General features: G+C 41.4%; 1 protein-coding gene across 1 annotated transcript in view; it reads right to left on the minus strand.

Annotated features, from left to right (window-relative positions):
• zfpm1 (zinc finger protein, FOG family member 1) overlaps positions 1–23,442 on the minus strand; it is a 196,683-nt gene that overhangs the window by 11,427 nt on the left and 161,814 nt on the right. Inside the window, exons 6-7 of the mRNA XM_052028664.1 lie at positions 8,678–8,923; positions 4,293–4,517 (exon numbers count right to left, since the gene is read on the minus strand). Coding sequence (XP_051884624.1) covers positions 4,293–4,517; positions 8,678–8,923 — 471 coding nt within the window. The remainder of the gene's footprint in view (positions 1–4,292; positions 4,518–8,677; positions 8,924–23,442) is intronic.

Raw genomic sequence — 23,442 nt, forward strand, 5'->3', positions numbered from 1 at the left:
TATTTTGACCACCCTTTTCAACTGTGAACACTAATCTCAAAGCAAGAAACTGTAGATGCTAGAAATCCGAAATGAAATCAGAGAATATTAGAAATACCTGGAAGGCCAGGCAGCCTGTGTAGAAAGAAGCAGAGTTAGCATTTCAGACTGATGATCTTTTAAAAATCCTCAAACATTAACTGTTTCTTTCTCCACAGATATTGCCTGATCAGCATTGTTTTTAGCTTTCATCTCAAACTAGTTTTTAAAAACTACTTGAGAGATTGTTCCATTTGCTGTGAAATTGGTATGAGATCATGTAAATGTAGCTTGGTGTGGAGAGACAGCCTTTGAGGCCAGGCATTAGGTGGGATGGGGCAAGTGGTCCGGCTGCTCCATTATGAGATCTGGGGCTGAGGGGTGGACTCTGGCTGGCACGGAGAGCATGGGCCACTGCTGGGGGCTGGCAGCACCTGCTTCACATATTGACATGTCAGTTGCATCTTACAGTCTCCCTCCTCACCGCCTGTGATGGATGGTGCTGTCTCCCCTTCCCTCTGTTTGGCAGCACAGCACTCATGACCCAGGCATTTCTTTTTGGGACTAAGCTCAAAAGTGCTTGGAAGAGCAATGCAGCAAAGAAGAGAGAGGGGGAAGTGGCAGCTTCCATCACATCCAAAATGTGGTGATGAGGGAGACAGTAGGATTGGAGAGGTTTGTGAACACATGGAACAGGTGTCCCCAGTTTCCAGCAATGGATGACATATCATGCCTGTCAGGATACAACCCCAAGCTCCACACCTTAGTACTGTCCATCCCAGCTCACAGACCACCTCTCCACACAGCAGCATGCAGTAACAGAGGGGGCAGGAATTCACGTCAGGTTCCTGGCACAGTAGAACACAGGGTACCTACCTGTGAGTGCTCAAACTGGAGGACACAAAGTGCTCTAATGAATCAGTGCTCTGTGGGGCAGTGCTAAGCAGGGTACCAGTGTGCAAAGAAATCACTGTAATACGTTTAAGATATTGATATCTACAAGAACTCTTTTAAAATTTAACAAATTTTGGTGAGGGTAATGAGGTTCAGGCACATAATGGTGAATGAGTGATTTGCCCATGGTTCAGAACACAGGATTGTGCAAATTTTATCCATTGGCATGGCTCTTACGAATAGCTCCACTTGATGGATCTTACAGCATTGCCATTACAATCCTTATCAGGGGATGCAAATTTGTCCCATAACTGTTAAGATGAATTCTCAAACCATTGGGTGAAAAATAATTTAATTTTTTATATCATTTCAATTAGAATTCAAGTTATAGAATGTTAATTCTGTTTTGTCAGATTTTCCACTCTTTTAAAAAAAAGCTTTATTTATACAGCACAGTAACAGGCCCTTCCGGCCCAACGAGCCCGCGCCGCCCAATTACACCCATGTTAACCTACTAACCCATATGTGTTTGGAATGTGGGAGGAAACTGGAGCACCTGGAGGAAACCCACGCAGTCACGGGGAGAACCTTACAGACAGCGGTGGGAATTGAACCCCGATCGCTGGCGCTGTAATAGCGTTATGCTAACCACTACACTACTGTGCCCTTTTATTGGTGAAACTGTTATATCTTTACTCTTTTTTTAAAAAAACACTGGGCATTTATAGGTCCACCGTATTCACAAGGAGAGAAGCAAAGGATCACAGGATTGATTTCTGGAATGGCGCATTCGTTACATGGGGAGAGATTAAGCAGACTAAATTTATTGTTTCTGAGGTTAAAAGAGTGAAAGGTAACGTCATTGAATCATATAAAATTCATAAGAGGCTTGACAAGAAGTTGGTGCTTCCTCCTAGCTGGCATGTCTCGAAACAGGGAGCATAGTCTCAAAATAAGGAGTTCAGGGCTGAGATAAGAAGCTATTTCTTCACCCAGACAGTAGTAAATCTATGGAATTCTCTACCCAAGAGGGCTGTGGAGATTCAATCACTGAATAGATTTTTAGCCAATAAGGGAAACAAGGGACATGGGGAGAGAGGGGGTGTTATTGCAGGAAAGTGGAGCCAAAGTAAAAGATCAGCCATGACCTTATGAATGATTAAGCAGGTACCAGTGTCCCAATGTTCTACTATTTCTTATGTCCTCAGGTGCTATCAGCTTCGGCACGGGTTCACAAGGAAAGAACTCAGCAATCTCCTCAGTTTTTTTTTGGAGGGTGATATTATTTGCATGATGAAACATCCAAGGATGTGGTGTCTTTAATAAAAAAAAAATAGCCTAATATCTTTATGAAAAGAAAAACAAACTTGCATTTATCTAATTTCTTTCAGAACCTCAGGAAGTCGCAAAGTGAGACATTATTGTAGCAATGCAGAAAAATATTCAGCCATTTTGGGCACAGCAAGGTCACACAAAATTACCAGATAATCCTAGTTATGTTGATGGCTGGAAAAAAGAATGTTGATAAAGGAGCTGGGGGAATATTAGATTTCAATTAGGCTTAACACTTCATTCAACAAATGGCGCCTTCAACAGTCAACCTGTGCTAAATTATTTTTATGAAGAGTTCCATGGCTGACCAGTGTTAGACATCTATTAGAAGGCAAATAGTGAAGATTAAATTAGTGGGAACTGAAGTTTAAATTTTAAAATATCTTACAAATAGTTGAAAGAAACATTCAGTAGATGGTTTTGGGACAGAAATGGCCCTGCCATTTCCCTATGTATCTGGGAGCAATTTCATATCGCGGTTAGTAGTCTGCTGTTGTTTGCTGAATGCAGTCTTGAACAAAGTTGTGATAATTCCCCAACACTTACAGTGGGGAATCCATGGAAATATCTTGCAGCAAGTTAGATGTAGAGTGACAGCTATAAGGGATTAACATACATACGAGTACATTTAGATTTTTCTTTTTATGCAATTTTATTATTTATGCAATTTTAATTATTTTTAAAAATGTAAACACCATACAAGTTTAATAGTTTTTTAATGTCTTGTTTTGTATGGCCAAGACATTTAGTTTTCACAAATCTTAAATATTTGACAATTTTGACAATTCTGGTTAAGGAGATGATGTAGCTTTGCTGTCAAGATTTTGGCTCCTTTCCGTAGGTGCGACTTGCTCTGCCATCCCCAGGTGAAGTCATTACATCACACCCTCTGATGACCACGCCTGCTTCCCCCCTCTTCCCCACCCCCTGCAAATTCCCATGGGATAGATGATAGAAAGAATAAAAAAGCACTAGTTCCACATGAGCTTCATCACAGGTCAGTGGCATGGGTGGTTCCACACTGAGTCAACGCCACATAAATTTCCATTGAAAAATAGTTAAATTGGGATAAATTTTGTCATTTTCTGAATCCATACATTTTGTGTAGATTCAGAAATTCTTTTACTGAATGATGACAAAATTGCATTCATTGCTTCAAGCATTGTTAATAGTTAACTCCATTTGGATAAAGGTTTGCAACTCTCATATTTTATAATTTAAATAGAAAGACCATTTGTATCATATTTAGAATACAGAAAACTACATTATTTCTAGAATCAGGAATGATTATTTGGTCAATATGAGTACTAGGAAAAAAACTAAAAGAGACTTAAAAATGTATGTAATATTCTGTACTAACTGCAACCTAGCCACACTTAGAAAATAAATTAAATACAAGCATAAACCTAATTTTAAATCTAATACATAATTACATGAATTAATTCAACCCTTTTAGGAAATCAATATAATCCAAAGCATGGATTGGTTGCTTGTGAAAGAATTATCAGATACTCAGAATGTGACAGCCATTCATTGTTCTCAGCATATTTTTTCAGTGACCATACAGTCATCATTAGCCATCAGAGTCTATGCTTCTAAGAAGAGATTCTGCTACACAAGTAGTTATGCTAGACATTTAATATCCTGTAGTCAAGTGCACTAGTAAACCTGTACTTGGAATTTTGAATTCATGCTGCTTGTTAGTCATTTTTCAAATGGTTTAAGGCTAGCTGCATAAACAATTTACAGTATGCATTGAAGACACAGCTAACAGAATTTATTTCCTAGTGCAAACAAATTTTGGCTTGATAAAAATATACTGCCTGCCATTTTTGACTTGGCATGATTTGGCAGATTCCAAGTTGCAAAACTGCACAACAAGCAATTTCATACTATCAACATGAAACAAAAGCACCCATTTCCCCACATTAACTTAGTGATCAGATTAGGTCTGCAGCCTGGCTCCTTGCCAGCTGTACTGCTTGATCTATTTCAAAGTGAAATCTACCAAATTAAAAGGACTTATTCATTGATGCAAGACTACTTACCACTGTGACTACGCACATGAATCTCCAGTGAACTGGCACTGGGACAGCTTTTGTTGCATTGTGGGAAAGGACAGATGCGCTCATGCGGTGAAGGCTCCTTGAGTTTGTCCTCCTTAGGTGTGGGTGTAGACTTCTGTCGGCTGGCACAGTAATACATCAGGTGAGCTTGTAGGTTTCTTTCACTCCGATACCAAATCCCACAAGATTTGCAAGGGAAGATGTCCTCTGGAACAATCACATTTAAAATAAATATTCTGAGGTAGCACGAAGACTACAAATTAAGTAGGTAACTAAATTTGTTTCTGATTTTTTTTGGAAGGGTTATTTGGTATTCTTCTGGCTCTCTGGACCCTGAAAATGTGCAAGTACAGCCTGATCCAAGATACCAATTAATGATATGTTAAGCTCTTATCAGAAGGTTTGGGAAATACCCTACAGCTGTGCCACAAATATCCTATAGATTCTACCTTCCAAGTGAGATAGCACTTAGCATTTTGTCAGAATGTCATGGCTGAAACCATATACCTCTCTAGAGCATAGCCCTTGATTATCCCTAGACAAAGATTTTATTTCTCTTTGAAGCAGCACATTGGAAATTTTGCCTATATTTTAGACAGCACAATAGTGCATGGATAGAAAATAATCAATGACTATTTAATCCGTACTGATATCAGTAGTACTCTGAAATGTAATACTGCAAGAAATGTTGTGAAGATTAGAGGTAGGCTAGGATATCAGGAAAACTTTAGAAATCAGAAAAGGATGAATAAAAAGGGAAAAAATAGGTGACAAGAATAAGCTAGCATGCAATACAAAAACAAACAGTAAGAACTTGCACCAGTGTATAAAAAGAAAGTAAATAGCTAAGGTCCCTTAGGGGATAAAATGGTAAATCAGGAAATGGTAGAGATTTTCAACAAATATTTCATATATACCTCCATGGCAGAAGACACCAAAAGCATCCCAACAATCATAGAAAACAAAAGGGGCAAAAAAGGAGGGAGGAGCTTAAAACAATCACTCTTGCTAGACAAAAAGTACTAGGGAAATGTATGGGAATAGAGGCTGACAAGTCCCATGGACTTGATGGCTTGCATGCTAGGATCTTAAAAGACATGGCTGCAGAGAGAGTGATGCATTGATTGGAATATTGTGATGTTTCTTTTGTTCCTTAGATTCTGGAATGGCCCAAGTGAATTGGAAAACTGCAAAACTAAAGCCCTTATTCAAGGAAGGTGGGAGACAGAAAGCAGGAAACCATAGGCCATTACGCCTAAAATCTGTCATTGGAAAATGCTAGAATCCAGTATTAAGGAAGACCAAGACATTTAGAAAATCATCAATCAAGCAGAGTCAACATTGTTTTATAAAAAGGAAATGATGTTTGACAAATTTATTAGATGAAATAATGAGCAGGGAAGATTAAAAAGGGAGCCAATAGATTCCCAGAAGGTATTTGATAAGGTTTTACATGCAAGTTTGCTGCAAAAGGTCAGAAATTACAGCACCGGGGATATTATTTCTTTCACCATGGATAGAGGATTGGCAGAAAAAAGAATCTGCAAAGGCATAAAGATATATTAAACAAATGGGCAAAGAAGGAAGATGGAGTACAATGTGGAGAAATGTGAGGCTATCCATTTTGGTACAAAGAACAGAAAATTAGGAAATTACTTAAATGGAGAGAGATGACAGAATAATGTGGTACAGAGTGATTGGGAGTCCCCATACATGTAACAGAAAGTTAACATGAAGGTGTAGCAAGTAATTAAGAAAGCAACTGGAATGTTGGCCTTTACTGAAAAGGGAATGGAGTATGGAGTAGAGAAATCTTGCCACAATTGTAAAGGGTATTGGTGAGACCACACCTGGACAACTGCATACAATTTTTGTCTAATTTAAAGCAGCGTAGAGCTTCATTAGAGGAAGCTTAAAGGAGGTTCACTAGGTTGATTCTTGGTATGAAAGGATCTTTTACAAAGAAAAATTGGGGAGGTTGGCCTTGCATACTGACTGGAATTCAATAGAATAACAGGTGATCTTATTGAGATATATATAAGGTAGACAGGCAGATACTGAGAAGACATTTGCCCTCTCAGGGGAACCTAAATGTAGAGAGCAAAGGTTCAGAATAAGGGATGGCCAATGCAATAAAATGATGAGTAGCAATTTCTTCTATCGGAGAGTCATGAATCTTTAGAAATTCACAAAATAGTGAGCTGTGGAGACCAGATCATTAAATGTTTTCAAAGGCAAGATCGACAGATTTTTGGTGTAAAAGGGAGTCAAGAGTTAAGGAGAACAGACAGGAAAGTGGAACCAAGTCCAAGATCAGATTAGCCATAATTTAATTCAAAGGTAGAACAGGTTTGAGGGGCCACATCGCCTCCCTTAGGTTCTATTTCTTATGTTACAGCATAAACTCATATTTAGAACCATAGAACCCCACAGCACAGAAAAAAGGCCATTCGGCCCTTCTAGTCTGTGCTGGAACATTATTCCGCTAGTCCCATTGACCTGCACCAAGTCCATAACCCTGCAGACCTCTCCTGTCCATGTATCTATCCAATTTAATCCTAAAACTTAAGAGTGAGCCCGCATTTACCATGTCAGATGGCAGCTCGTTCCATACTCCCACCACTCTCTGAAAGAAGAAGATCCCCCTAATGTTCCCCCTAAGCCTTTCCCCTCGTACCTCTCCTAATCTAAGTGGAAAGAGCCTACTCGCATTTACTCTGTCTATACCCCTCATAATTTTGTAAATTTCCATCAAATCTCCCCTCATTCTTCTACGTTCCAAGGAATAAAGTCCTAACCTGTCCAATCTTTCCCTGTAACTCAACTCTTGAAGATCCGGCAACATTCTAGTAAATCTTCTCTGCGTTCTTTCAATCTTACTGATATCCTTCCCATAGTTAGGTGACCAGAACTGCACACAATACTCCAGATTTGGCCTCACCAATGTCTTATACAACCTCACCATAACATCCCAACTCCAATACGCAATACTTTGATTTATAAACGCCGGGATGCCAAAAGCCTTCTTTACAACCCTGTCTACCTGTGACGCCACTTTCAGGGAATTATGTATCTGAACTCCCAGATCCCTTTGTTCCTCTGCACTCCTCAGTGCCCTACCATTTACTGTGTAGGTCCTACCTTGATTTGTCCTTCCAAAATGCAACACCTCACACTTGTCTGCATTAAATTCCATCTGCCATTTTCTGGCCCATTTTTCCAGTTGGTCCAGATCCCCCTGCAAGCTTTGAAAGCCTTCCTCACTGTCCACTACGCCACCAATCTTAGTGTCATCAGCAAACTTGCTGATCCAATTTACCACATTATCATCTAGATCATTGATATAGACAACAAACAACAATGGTCCCAGCACAGATCCCTAAGGCACACCATTAGTCATAGGCCTCCAGTCTGAGAAACAATCATCCACTACCACTCTCTGTCTTCTCCCACACAGCCAATTTCGAATCCAGTTTACAACCTCTCCATGGATACCTAATGTCTGAACCTTCTGAACTAACCTCCCATGTGGAATCTTGTCAAAGGCTTTACTAAAGTCCACGTGGACAACATCCACAGCCTTTCCTTCATCTACTTTCTTGGTAACCTCCTCAAAAGACTCTACAAAATTCGTTAAACACGATCTACCATGCACAAAGCCATGCTGACTATCCTTAATCAGCCCTTGGCTGTCCAAATACTTTTATATCCGATCTCTCAGAACACCTTCCAATAATTTACCTACTACTGATGTCAGGCTCACCGGCTTGTAATTACCTGGTTTACTTTTAGAGCCTTTTTTAAACAACGGAACAACATGAGCTACCCTCCAGTCCTCCAGCACTGCACCCATGGCTAAGGACATTTTAAATATATCTGCCAGGGCCCCTGCAATTTCTACACTAATCTCTCTCAAGGTCTGAGGAAATATCATGTCAGGCCCAGGAGATTTATCTGCCTTTATTAGTTGTAAGGCAGCGAGCACCTCCTCCTGTTTAATCTCTATATGTTCCATGACACTACTTTAAGAGGAAGGGAAATAAAGTACAGAATTAGGTAAGATATTTCACATTCAACATACAGACCCATTAATATTTAATTCATTTTCTAATTACTCATGCTGAAAATTTTACCAAATCCCAAGACTTACTACTCATCCAGATTACTATTTCTGTTTCAATAGATTGCTGCATTATTGAAGGCACCATCTTCTTACTAAGACAGTAAATCAAGATCTTAAGTCAACAGCGATCAGACATCAAGAATAGTTTGTTTTGGTTAAATTTTCCTGCTAAACAATAAAACACCATAAGAATATGCCAACTGCAACAATCACACATTTTTCTTCTTATTTCACTGTAACTTACTGTTGACGACTGCAGTGGCTAATATTGCAGCCATTCCTGCCTGCTGAGGAAGAAGCTGGATGTCTGAATGCAATGAAGCTGGATATGTGGCTCCTTGCTCTGAGCACTCTGCAGGGTCAACTGGCTCCATCTTAACACTCAGATTCAACACAGGATATTGGGTACTCTGTTCCGAAGGACCAACAACAGCTGTTAAACATTCCCCTTCTGTGATGGGCTTTGTGGTTTTACACCAGATCTGATCATCTGTAGGAGAACACAATATGCTTTTGTGAAATAAATTCTAAAAGCTTTTAACAATGCTGCTACCAAAAGAATGCAATGCACAGAAATGATTCTATAAATCTGCAGCAAATAGTTCCCAAGAAAGGCACAAACACTTTACAAACAGAACCATGTTTTTAAGAATAAACTGACTTAAAAAGATAATTTTCTTTTAATGATAAAACTGGTGGATTCTTTTTTCAGAGTTTCCATGTTAAGGCTCATTTCACCTTTACCGAAGAACACCATTTTCATCCACTACCAGCTGTTCTTTTCCTCTCAAAACATTTTCTTTAAATTAAAAATTTTTTTAAAGCATGGCCAGAAGATTTTTTCACAACTCCATAAAAGTACTTCCTGATTTCACTCTGAAAATTTAAGATTATATTTAAGATTGTATTTCTTCGTCCAGATTATCCAACTAGGAGAAACAGCTTTTCCAATATTTGCCGCAACAACAAACTGCATTTATGTATAGTTGCTGCAATATACAAATTACTATAATTTCCAAGATTCAATTACACAGTTTGCTAAAGTTAATGAATACAAAGTTTAGGAATAATGCATTTATAACTTAAGCCTTTAAGAATTCTAAGGTCAAAATATCCTTCCTAAATTTTGGTACCAAAACTAAATTTACTGCTTTACACCTCCTTGACATGTAGGGACCATATATAATTATTATTTTTAGTCCCTCTGCAGACTAAACCTACGACTATGTGGCTAAGCATAGCTCCAACACCATCTACAAATTCGCCAATGACACCACTGTTGTTGGCAGAATCACAGATGGGGACGAGGAGGCGCACAGGAGTGGGAAAGGTCAGCTGGTTGAATGGTGGCATAACAACCACCTGGCACTCAACAAAACTAAGGAACTGATTGTGGACTTTAGGAAGGGGAAGTCAGGCAAACACGCACCAATCCTCATTGAAGGGTCTGCGGTGGAAAGGGTGAGCAGCTTCAACATCTCAGAGGATCTGTCCTGGGCCCAGCACATAGATGCAACCATGAAGAAGGCATGCCAGTGGCTCTACTTCCTTAAATGTTTAAGGAGAGTTGGCATGTCATCAAAGACTGACAAACTTCTACAGCTGTACAGTGGAAAGCATCCTCACTGGTTGCATCATGGCCTGATATGGAAACTCCAATGCACAGGAACATAACGGGCTATGAGCGTGGTGAACTCAGCCAGGTCCATCATGGGTACAGATCTCCCTACCATCAAGGACATCTACAAGAAGTGTGTCTCAGGAAGGTGACATCCATCGTTAAGGACCCCCACCATCAGGCAGGAGGTACAGGAACCTAAAGACCCACACCTCAAGGTTCAACAACAGCTTCCCCACTGCCACCAGGTTCTTGAACCAATCAGAAAAACCGTAATTCTACCTTGGACAATATTTCCCTCAACTTGCACTAATGTCATTATGTTTATTTTTATTTTGTCATGCAAGTTATGTATAACTTATGTTAATTTGTTTATGTCATTCATATTTGTCATGTTTGTAATGTACTGTGCTGCTGCTGCAAAAGGCTACTTTTCATCGCATTATTACCTGGGTATGTATGCCCATGACGATAAACCTGAACTTGGATTTGAATCTGTGCACATCGATAGATAAATCACTTTGCTCTATCACAATTATCTTAACATTCTTAATTATATTTAGGACTGTAAGGTGTTGAAAATTAAATTACTTTTCATTGACATTTACAGCCAATGCAAAAGCCTTTGACAACAGCTGGTGGTCAAAGGGCTATCAGGGTGTACGGGGGGGGGGGGGGGGGGGGGGGGGGGGTTGGGTGGAAGGTTCTACTTGTGGCCCACTCTGCTTCACATCACAACTACCAGCTTGGCAAGTCCCCCATATTTTGATCGGGTTAGAGTGGGCAGTCACTGCCGGTGGTGACTCTGGGCAGCGAGCCAGATCCAGGACAATCTAGGCCATGATGTGTAACACACAAGATGGCCTTAAACATAGCAGAACTCGAGGATTAGCTCTAATATCCTTCACATTCATAACCTGTGTATTCAAATGTTTCTGCTTTTAATACAATCTGGATTCTGAAACCTTGTTTTCAGAATTGCAAAGGACAAAAATGAGCCACTTTTGTTTGCAGCTTTCAGAACATTTAGTCCTTCTGCAAAGCCTGGAACATGCTGTGTTTTGCAATGTGTGGATAAATAGTTACATTGGTGCTCATCTACTACCAGAGAGTACCAGCAACAAAATGTACGACAAATGAATACAATTAATACAAAAAATTGATTGAACTGCTGGCAGTGAATGATGCAAGCATTGAGTTAATCAGCTCAAAGACACAAAAAATATGAATATAGAGACTTAATGTTGAAAAAATAATTGCATGGAAGAAAACTATAAAACATTAATATAAATTATTGGCAGAAAGGAAGACACAACCAATGTCCTGAGTGTGCTCATGTCAGCCACAGTATCAGACAGCAAGAACCTAGTTTTCAGCATGGTTTAAGCTGGCTACTGACCAGGGCCAGGAGCAGAAATGTGGACTGCAGCTTTCAGAGTATGCTGAAAGGAGGAGGGAACAGAGACAAGAGCTAGAAAAGATAGAGGATGGGAAGAAACAGTAGAACCAGGGAGTGTGGGAAGGCAGAGATCTAGTAAGGAGCAGATACTGCATAGGGCAGACTGAAACGCCTCTGGCAATGGATTAACCAGGGAATAAGAAATGGCAAATGTTATGTCACATGGACCAATCAGCAATATTGGGGATTTACTAAAATACTACAACTATACAAAATTGCAGTCAGACCACATCACACACAGATTTTTAATTAAGGATATGTTCATGCTACCAATCCAAAATATTTTCTACTAATGTGAAACTCTACTCCTGCACAAGGAATTCATTGTTTTTTTTGAAATATCATGACTGGAAATTTATATTAGCAAACAAGGACCAAATGTTTACATAAATTATGGGATCTGTGGCGAGACAGGGCTTTTATAAAGGGGAAGGAGAATGCATTGATAGGGAGCCGTGAGGGGTAGAACTTTCTATTCAAAGTGGCATCCTGAGGCAAATGTTTGCGAAGAAGCTGGGTTGGGATGGGGGAGTGCAACTTCAAAGCAGCTGGAGAGATGCTGACCCTGATCGGCTTAGGAACAAGGGAAACAAATTGCTTTCCATTTTAAATAACCTACTTAATTGATTAAGGATTAATGAGAGAAGACTAAATCTCTACTAGTATTGAATTTCATTAGCACACAATTGTAAATAAAAGTAGAAAATATTAAGTTATTTAAAACAAAGGCCTTTAATCAGCCTACTGGCTGAGACCATTTGGCTTTAAAGAAAAACATGAGGGGAAACATTGGGCTGGTTTGCCCAGGACCCCACCTACCTCCTGTGGTCATCAGCCATCGGCACTTATATTTCCTAGATGTGGAGACCTAGCTAACATTCTGCAACTAACAGGACTTGGTGAGGAGAAGCAGACTCCATACCAAGTAGGCCCCAGGCAGCATAACCCAGAATGCCTTAACAACCTTGACAAATAATTAAAAACATTAAAATGAAGCATAATAATCAAAGTGCTCACTTGCACAAACTTCTTCTTTAGGGTCAGTGACCCCACTCAAATCAATCAGGTCGTTGTCCATATGCCAGCCCTCCCTGGTGATAAAACTAACCGATGCAAGTATATCTGGACCCTCTCTTCAGCGCATCACTCCCTTGCCCTGGGCTCAATGGCAAGTCCACCTCCAGAGGTCTGATGAGTTGGCTTATTACTTTCAAGATGTCTTGAACATGCATGTTCGAATGGGCATGATTTGGTCTGAGACTTTGAGGCATGAGCTTCTTCCTTCAGCTAGCATGCTTAGCTCAAAGTCTTAGGGAGATAACGTATAATTTTCGCCATGTAAATAAAAACGTTTTCTTCTATGGGAACCACTACTGCACAGCAATGCAACCACAATAACAACATAACCACACAGGGTTTTATTCTGATAAATCATTATCAGAACCCATCTAACAGACATCCCATTGTTACCACTAAATAAACCTAGTGGTTGCACATTTTCATTCTCTGCACGTCTGAGCAAAAATCTTATTAAACAATGAAAAATCTAATATCCATTTTGTTAATCAGTTTTATAAATCCAAAAATGTCAACATTTGTAAATCAGATAAATGAATTTATACTTTTGTACATTTAAACAAAGTTTGTACTTTCAAGCATTCAAATAGTCCTTTTTGTTTGCTTAAGCCTATTACCTGTTCACAAAATGGCATCTAGTTTTATTTTTTCCAATGTCACTATTCCCTTTTTTAAAGCACAGTTTTATTTCTTAAAACTTATTTTCTTATATATACTGTGTTTCATAAAGCATTCTTCATAGTCAGCTTTTAATAATAGACATATGGATCACTGCCCTGCAGGTTATTATTGAAAAAAAACTTCTAAATTCCTAAGGTCCACTGATTCAACACAGAATCATTTCTCTCCAGCTCTAAGTGTCTGCAGTGTGTACTACAACCTTGAAAATACAAACATAAAGTACAATTGTTAAAACCGACCTGGTGATACCCTATGGGTAATCTTGGTCTGTTAAGCTTACATTAACGAGTCAGAGATGTAATTTCCCAGAGCTCGTCTTCTGAAACTGGTCAAGGGTAGTTTTGCCTCCCTGAAGAGGTAATACTAATATTGATTAAATACTGGTACATGAGATTGCAGGAGTTAACAAGCAGGAGGAGAAATAATAGGCCTAGGAAGCATTACTTTCATCATTAATTTGGAGTTTCTCCTTTAAAGAAGTCCTGTCTCAACACACATCTCATAATTTATGTGAGGAGGTAACCAATTTTAGAAATAAAAGGAATTAAATGATTATCAGTTACACAGAAACAAGCTCACTGCTGGATTTAGTTATATAACACAGCAGAGCCAGAATACCAACCAGAACCTAACACAAACTGCCTATGTGTCTCAGGTTTAGGGTAGGCCCAGTACTTGATCCAGGCCACCTTGAATGTCAGCAGGCAGTGAATGGGCTGGATAGACACTCGACTAGGAAATGGACGTGAGAATTGACCAAGGATTGAAGAGTGATTTTGGGTGTTGATCTCAAGGTTGACTTGGTGTCAGCAGCAGGGTTTGGTATTTGGCAAGGGAGTGGACGGCGAACATTGGCCAGGCTTGGGTGGGGTTTCAAATGTACTGGGGAACCATAGGTCTGGTCAGGCCACCTGTCCAGGGGAGTTTATGAGGAATGTTACCCATCCTTGGAGTGTGCTTTCCAGTTTGGCTTAATGCTAGTGGCAGGGTATGATATTTAGTGAAGGAATCCAGCTGTAACTTTGTTTGGGAATTGGGGAGCTCATCCTTGGACGTTATTTCGAGTTTGTCCCAGTGCCATAGTCAGGTGGAGGTACCCTCCTAGGGAGCGCTTGGAGAACAAGCCTGGGATTGGGGAGAACCTTTCTCAGCATCGGCATCATTTGTCTCAATGCTACTGTGGTTATGTTACAGGTGGAAGCAAGACTTTTCCCAGGCTTGGAGGGTCTTTGCTGGGTGTGGATGTCCAGCCTGATGTGTCACTGTCTGGGTGTCACATTTGGCAAATTCCTCCAGGTTGTCAGGTATGGAAATCAATGGCCCCTAGGTTTGGGTCAGATTCAGATTGGCTCTGGTGGGGTCAGATTTGGTTTTAATTTTGATCCCTTTCAGACAGCATTGCAGGCTAAATACAGTTGTATAAATCTTCAGAAAAAGTGAAAACAGAAATAGAATATGCTAGACACACTTAACAGCCCTTGCAGAATCCATTAAAAAAAAGCAGTGTTAACATTTCACGTCAAAGACCTTTCATCAGAGCTGAAACAGGAGGCAAAAAAGAAAATCAGCAAACAGGGTGTGAACGGACCAATGGCTTACAAAGCCTCAGCACCTTGCTTTTATATTCTAGTCCTCTCGAAATGAATGCTAACATTGCATTTGCCTTCCTTACTGCCGACTCAACCTGCAGGTTAACCTTTAGGGAATCCTGCACTAGGACTCCCAAGTCCCTCCTCTGATTTCTGAATTCTCCCCATTTAGAAAATAGTCTACGCCTTTATTTCTTCTACCAAAGTGCATGACTGTACATTTCCCTACACTGTATTCCATCTGCCACTTCTTTGCCCATTCTCCCAACCTGTCCAAGTCCTTCGGCAGACTCCCTGCTTCCTCAACACTACCTGCCCCTCCACCGATCTTTGTATCATCTGCAAACTTGGCCACAAAGCTATCATTTCCGTCATCTAGTTCATTAACATATAACGTGAAAAGTAGTGGACCCAACACAGACCCCTGCAGAACACGACCAGTCACCGGCAGCCAACCAGAAAAGGCCCTCTTCATTCCCACTCCTTTCCTTCTGCTAGTCAGCCAATCTTCTATCCATGCTAGTACCATTCCTGTAATACCATGGGCTCCTATCTTGTTTAGCAGCCTCATGTGTGACACCCTGTCAAAAGCCGTCTGAAAATCCAAGTAAATATCATCCACTGACTCTTCTTTGTATATCCTGCCTGATATTTCTTCAAAGAATTCCAGCAGATTTGTCAGGCAAGATCTCCCCTTAAAGAAACCATGCTGACTTTGGCCTATTTTATCACATGATTCCATGTACCCTGAAACCTCATCCTTAACAATGGACTTTAAAACCTTACCAACCACTGAAGTCAGGCCAACTGGCCTTTAATTTCCTGTCTTTTGCCTCCCTCCCTTCTTAAAGAGTGGAGTGACATTTGCAATTTTCTAGTCCTCTGGAACGATTCCTAACTCTGGTGATTCTTGAAAGATCACTATTAATGCCTCCACAATCTCTTCAGCTACCTCTTTCAGAACCCTGGGGTGTAGTCCATCCGGTCCAGGTGACTTGTCCACCTTCAGACCTTTCAGCTTCCCAAACACCTTCTCCTTAGTAATAGCGACTACACTCACTTCTGCACCCAACTGTCTCTAATTTCTGGCATGTTGCTGGTGTCTTCCACAGTGACGACTGATGCAAAATACATATTCAGTTTGTCCGTCATGTCTTTGTTCCCTATTACTACTTCTCCAGCATCATTTTCCAGCGGTCTGATGTCCATTCTTGCCTCTCTTTTACTCTTTATACATCTGAAAAGACTTTTGTTCTTTTGACCACCATAATATTGCCCTTCTTACATGCCTTTTCTATTGCTTGTTGTAATTTGTACCACATCCTGGCTACTACTTGGAAGCCTGTATATAACTCCCATCAGGGTCTTTTTACCCTTGCAGTTTCTTAACTCTACCCACAAGGATTCAACACTTTCTGACCCTATGTCACTTCTTGCTAAAGATTTGATTTCATTTTTTTACCAACAGAGCCACCCCACCCCCTCTGCCCACCTGCCTGTCTTTTCAAAAGGATGTGTATCCTTGGATGTTTAGCTCCCAGCTGTGATCTTCTTTCAGCAATGACTCTGCGATGCCCACAGCGTTGTACCTGCCAATTTCTAACTGTGTTATAAGCTCATCTACTTTGTTTCATATACTGTGAGCGTACATACCTTCGGTCCTGTATTCACCATCCCTCTTCTCATATTTATCTCCACGTTGCCTGAAGTTAAATTCTTATCCATTTCTAAACTTTATCTTAATTTTTTTATTCTGGAGACTTCAGCGACCTCTCCTGCCCTTTTACTTTATCCATACTTTTCCGATCTGTTGAACCCACCGCCCCCCCCTGCACCCCCCCCCCCAACTATTTAGTTTAAAGCCCTATCCACAGCTCTAGTCATGCGATTCACCAGGACCCTGGTCCCAGCATGGTTCAGGTGGAGCCCATCCCATCGGAACCAACCACATTTGGAGTACTGTGAGCAGTTTTGGGCCCCTTATCTAAGGAAGGATGTGCTGGCATTGGAGAGGTCCCAGAGAAGGTTTACAAGGATGATCCCGGGGATGAAAGGGTTAAAGTATGAAGAGCATTTGATGGCTCTGTGCCTGTACTCACTGGACTTTTGAAGGATGGGGGTGGGGGGGGGGGGGGGGGAGATTTAATTGAAACCTACCAAATATTGAAAGGCCTGGATAGAGCGGACATGGAGAGGATGTTTTCAATAGTGGGAGAGTCTAGGACCAGAATAGAAGGACATCCCTTTAGAACAGAGATGAAGAGGAATTTATCTAGCCAGAGGGTGGTGAATCTGTGGAATTCATTGCCACAGATGGCTGTGGAAGCCAAAGGTTACAGGGAGAAGGCAGGAGAATGGGGTTGAGTGGGAAAAATAAATCAGCCATGATCGAATGGCAGAGCAAACTCAATGGACCAAATGGCCTAATTCTGCTATGTCTTATGGATAGACAGGACAAAGAGTCTCTCTGGTACCAAAAGCATTTTGGTTTGTACCAGAAATATTACAGGTCTGGCCTCCTTACCCAAGGAGCGCAACAAACATTTACTATACTGCTTTCAGGGATGACGGGTGTGCCATATGAGGATAGGCTGAGTAGACTGAGGATATATTCTCTAGTCTTTAGTAGAATGAGAACAGACCTCACTAAAACATACAAAATTCTTAAAGGACTTGACAGGCTAGATTCAGGGAAGATTTCTCCCCTGACTGAAGAGGCTCAGTTTGAGAAAGGAGTAAGCCATTTAGAATTTTGCTAATTCTTATGTTCTTGTGTAAATCATGTCTGAAGATCAAAGGTGAATTTTGATTGTTAATAGCTGGTAGGAGTGCAATCACGTTCCACTCTGGAAAATAAATCAATTTTCAGGAGCACAGCACTAAAAGAAATAATATTACACATCAGAATTTGATCTTCTGTGATCAATGTATTTTAGTCTCTCCATTTGAATTAGGATGGTAATTAGAAATGTATGAAATACCAAACCATTTCTTCCATCCCGATTTTCAAAAGGAATTTGAATGCCAATAAAGTGAAGTTACAATGAAGTATATCTAGATTTCAGGTAACAAAGCAGTCATTTTGTCTGATCCTGGAAGATCATCCAGCAGAAATGAGATGCAATTCTTCTGCACTTAATATCATGAAGTTTTTCTGTAAAAATCACACAGAACATTTGAAGCAACTGGGAGCTAGTGGTGCTGTCAGACCTCGACCATGATTTAAGACTGATCCTAGATTTTTTACCCAACTTCTCCCCAATCTTACTACCAATTTAAATCCACACCCCCTAATTATTGAGCTTTCCCTTAAAGGAAGAGTGTTCCTCATGTTAACCCTTTCAATACTTTTCATAATTTTATTGACTTTAATTAAATTGGTCTCCTTTGTTCAGAAGAAGTCAAATTCAATCCAGCCAATATCTTCTCACAACTAAAAATCTCTGGCCCTGGCAACATTCATGTGAATTTTCTCTGCATTGTCTCTACCATCTTGTCCTGTAGCTCTTGCTTGGACTTAAATGATTTATAGAATTCTAGCATGAACTCCTTGCTTTTGCATTCTATGTCTCAGTCAATAATAGCAAATATCCTGTATGCCTTCTTAACATGTCACCTTTTAACCAGTTTTTAGAATCTTAATCAGATTTCTTGAAAAGTTCTGTTACAGGTAAACAAGAGGAATATGAATAAGATTGTAAACTTACAAGTTTACACTTGGTCTTATTATATATTGCATGGGACTTGCTGCAAATCAATGAATATATGTTTTAATGCTACAACATATCTTATTTCCTGTCACACATATTCTGGTGATGAAACATAACATATACAAATGAGAAATTCCTTCCCTTCAGATTTTAATTATTGTTTGCGATTTTAAGACAATAGATTTAAAAAATTAAGAACAGAAAATGCTGGTTTTAGTCAACAATTCAGGCAGCATATATGAAGTCAGAAACAGAGTTCATGTTTCAACTCCATAACCTTTCATCAGAGCCAGAAAAGTGATAAAATATGTGTTTTTAAGTTATAGGAGGCAGATAGGTTGAACAGAACAAATGGAATATCTGTGATAGTATGGACATCAAAAGTGGCACATATGCTGTTGATAGGATCTGAGAGGGTGATGAATGCTTATTAATTATAGCTGGTCTGTCTAGAGAAGTGCATATAGAGGTAGGTGAAGGAGAAGAGTAGAGACTGCTGAAACAGATGCAGGACACAATAGTTCGTGGAAATGTGAAACAAAATAGAATGCTGAAATTAATCAGCAGATCAGGCAGCATCTATGGACAGAGAAATATTGAGCTAATGTTACAGGCTGGTGATCTTACATCAGAAGTTGTCAGTTCTGACACAAGACGGAAAAAAATGTTTATCTGGAATTGTTGAATTTGGTACTGAGCCAAGGACTGCGACATGCCCAGATGGAAAATAAAAACTCTGGTTCTCAGATTTATGTTGGGCTTTGGTGGAATGGTGCAGAAGGCCAGAGTTCAGAGCGGAGTGGGATGGGAAATTAAATTGAAAGGTAATTTGAAGCTCACGGTGACCCATAGAACAGTACAGCACAATACAGGCCCTTCAGCTCACCATGTTGTGCCGACCTTCAAACCACACCTAAGACTACCTAACCCCTTCCTCCCACATATCCCTCTATCTTAAATTCCTCCATATGCTTATCTAACAATCTCTTGAACTTGATCAACGTATCAGCCTCCACCACCACCCCAGGCAGCGCATTCCATTCACCAACCACTCTCTGGGTGAAAAACCTCCCTCTGACATCTCCCTTGAACTTCCCACCCATTACCTTAAAGCCATGCCCTCTTGTATTGAGCATTGGTGCCCTGGGAAAGAGGCGCTGGCTGTCCACTCTATCTATTCCTCTTATTATTTTATACATCAGTATCATGTCTCCTCTCATCCTCCTTCTCTCCAATGAGTAAAGCCCTAGCTCCTTTAGTCTCTCCTCATAATCCATACTCTCTAATCCAGGCAGCATCCTGGTAAATCTCCTCTGCACCCTTTCCAACACTTCCACATCCTTCCTATAATGAGGCGACCAGAATTGGACACAGTACTCTAAGTGTGGTCTAACCAGAGTTTTGTAAAGCTGCAACATTACTTCGCGGCTCTTAAACTTGATCCCACGACTTATGAAAGCTAATATCCCATAAGCTTTCTTAACTACCCTATCCACCTGTGAGGCAACTTTCAGTGATCTGTGGATATGAATCCCCAGATCCCTCTGCTTCTCCTCACTACCCAGAACCCTACCATTAACCTTGTACTCCGCCTTGGAGTTTGTCCTTCCAAAGTGTACCACCTCACACTTCTCCAGATTGAACTCCATCTGCCACTTGTCAGCCCAGCTCTGCATCTGATCAATATCCTTCTGTAAGCTTCGACAGCCCTCCACACTATCCACAACACCACCAATCTTTGTGTCATCTGCAAACTTGCTAACCCACTCTTCCACCCCTCATCTAAGTCATTAATAAATATCACAAACAGTAGAGGTCCCAGAACCAATCCCTGTCGGACACCACTAGTCACAGCCCTCCAATCTAAATCTACTCCCTCCACCACAACCCTCTGCTTTCTACAGGCAAACCAATTCTGAATCCACACGGCCAAGCCTCCTTGGATCCCTTGGCCTCTGACCTTCTGAAGAAGCCTACCATGCGGAACCTTGTCAAACACCTTACTAAAATCCACGTAGACCACATCTACTGCACTACCCTCTTCAATCTTCCTGGTCACCTCCTCAAAGAACCCTATCAGGCTTGTGAGGCAATATCTTCCCTTATCGTCTCTCTTAGAATCCTTTCTAACAGCTTACCCACCACAGACGCAAGGCTCACTGGTCTGTAATTCCCTGGACTATCCCTACTACCTTTTTTGAATAAGGGTCAACATTCGCCACCCTCCAATCCTCTGGTACCGTCCCCGTGGACAACGAGGACTCAAAGATCCTAGCCAACGGTTCAGCAATCTCCTCCCTCGCCTCCCGAAGCAGGCTGGGGTATATTCCATCAGGCCCCAGGGACTTATCTGTCCTAATATTTTCTAACAGCTCCAACACAACCTCTTTCTTGATATCTACATACTCTAGAACATTACCCTGACCAACACTGTCCTCAGTGACAAGACCCCTCTCCTTGGTGAATACTGAAGAGAAGTATTCATTGAGAACCTCACCCACTTCAAACGCTTCCAGGCACATCTTCCCACCTTTGTCTTTAATTGGACCTACCTTCACCCTAGCCATCCTTCTGTTCTTCACATACGAGAAAAAAGCCTTGGGATTCTCCTTAACCCTACTTGCCAAAGCCTTTTCATGTCCCCTTCTTAAGTTCCTTCCTTACTACTCTTATTCCTCATGAGCCCTGTCTGATCCTTGCTGCTTACACCTTACGTTTGCTGCCTTCTTCTTCCTAACTATTTGTTCCACCTCTCTTGTCACCCATGGTTCCTTCACCCTGCCCTTTCTTCTCTGCCTCACCGGGACAAATTTATCCCTAACATCCTGCAAGAGATCCCTGAACATTGACCACATCTCCATAGTACATTTCCCTTCAAGAATCTCATCCCAATTTACACTCCCAAGTTCTCGCCTTATAGCCTCATAATTCACCTTTCCCCCATATCTTCCCATCCTCTTTGCTCCTATCCCCGTCCTTGACAATGCCAAAGGTTATGGAACAGTGGTTGCTGACCCCCAAACGCTCACCCACCAATAGATCTGTCACCTGACCCGGTTCATTACCTAAAACTGGATCTAATATGGCATTCCCTCTAGTCGGCCTGTCAACATACTGTATCAGGAATCCGTCCTGGACACACTTAACAAACTCCGCCCCGTCTAAACCTTTGGCACTAAGCAGGTGCCAATCAATATTTGGGAAGTTGAAGTCTCCCACTATAATAACCCTGTTATTTTCGCATCTTTCCAAAATCTGCCTCCCAATCTGCTCCTCAGTATTCTTACTGCTACTGGGGGGGGGCCTATAGAATACTCCCAGTAGAGTAACTGCTCCTTTCTTGTTCCTAACTTCCACCCATATTGACTCTAGAGAGTATCCTTCTACATTATCCACCCTTTCTGCAGCTGTAATAGTGTCCCTGACCAGTAACACCACCCCTCCTCCTCCTTATCCCTTTTAAAACACTGAAAACCAGGAATATTCAATATCCATTCCTGCCCTGATGTCAGCCATGTCTCTGTAATAGCCACAATATTGTAGTCCCATGTACTTATCCAAGCTCTCAGTTCATCTCCCTTATTCTTGATGCTTCTTGCATTTAAGTAAATGCACTTTAGCCCATCCACCTTACTACTTTTATAGCCTGTACTCTGCTTCTCCTTCCTCAAAGCCTCTCTACCTGTTAGATCTGACTTTTCCCCATCCCCTTCCTCCTCTGACCTACTCCTCTGGTTCCAATCCCCCTTGCAAACTAGTTTAAACCCTCCCGAACCACCCTAGCAAACCTGGCTGCAAGGATATTGGCCCCCCTCAGGTTCAGCTGTAACCCGTCCTCTCTGTACAGGTCCCACCTTCCCCAGATGAGAGCCCAATGATCCAAAAATCTAAAACCTTCTCTCCTGCACCAACTTCTCAGCCACACATTCTTTTGCCATCTCCTCCTATTCCTACCTTCACTATCGCGTGGCACTGGCAGCAATCCCGAGATTGCTACCCTTGAGGTCCTGTTCTTCAGCCTTCTGCGTAGCTCCCTAAACTCACTTTTCAGGACCTCATCCCACTTCCTACCTATGTCGTTGGTACCAACATGAACCACGACTTCTGGCTGTTCTCCCTCCCACTCAAGAATCCTGTGGACCTGATCAGAGACATCGCGGACCCTGGCACCTGGGAGGCAACATACCATCCGGGATTCATGCTCACTGCCACAGAACCTCCTATCTGTTTCCCTGACTATTGAGTCCCCTATCACTACTGCCTTCCTCTTCTCCTCCCTTCCCTTCTGAGCAGCAGGACCGGTCCCATTGCCAGAGACCTGGCTACTGCTGCTAGGCCCCTGCAGGTCATTTCCCTCAACAGCTTCCAAAGTGGAAAACCTGTTATTGAGGGGAACAGCCTCCGGGCTCCTCTGCTCTCTCTGCCTGTTCGTTTTCTTTTTCCTTTTCTCTCCCCTGACAGTCACCCTTCTATCTACTTCCTGGACTCCAGAAGTACGTGATCTAAGGGGGGGTGACTGTCTCCTGATGTACAGTATCTACATAACTCTCTCCCTCCCTGATGCTCTGCAGTGTTTGAAGCTGCAACTCCAGCTCATCAATTTTGAGCCTAAGTTCCTCCAGCCTCAAGCACTTACTTGCAGACGTGGTCATCGTGGACCACAGCAAGGTCCACGAGCTCCCACATCAAGCAGCTGCAGCACACCACCATGTCCTCCATCTGAACTAATTCTTTTTTTCCCCCTACCTAGTTTTTTCCTACTTAAAAATTTATAACAGATAGCAGGTAGACCTTACCTTTACTTACCAGCTACTCACTTGCCTCGCCCCTTTAAGCCAAAGCCCCTTGAGCCAAAGCCTAATGACTCTGCTCCCT

This window comes from Pristis pectinata, chromosome 13 (genome assembly GCF_009764475.1).
Source record: "Pristis pectinata isolate sPriPec2 chromosome 13, sPriPec2.1.pri, whole genome shotgun sequence".
NCBI classification, from domain to species: Eukaryota; Metazoa; Chordata; class Chondrichthyes; order Rhinopristiformes; family Pristidae; genus Pristis; species Pristis pectinata.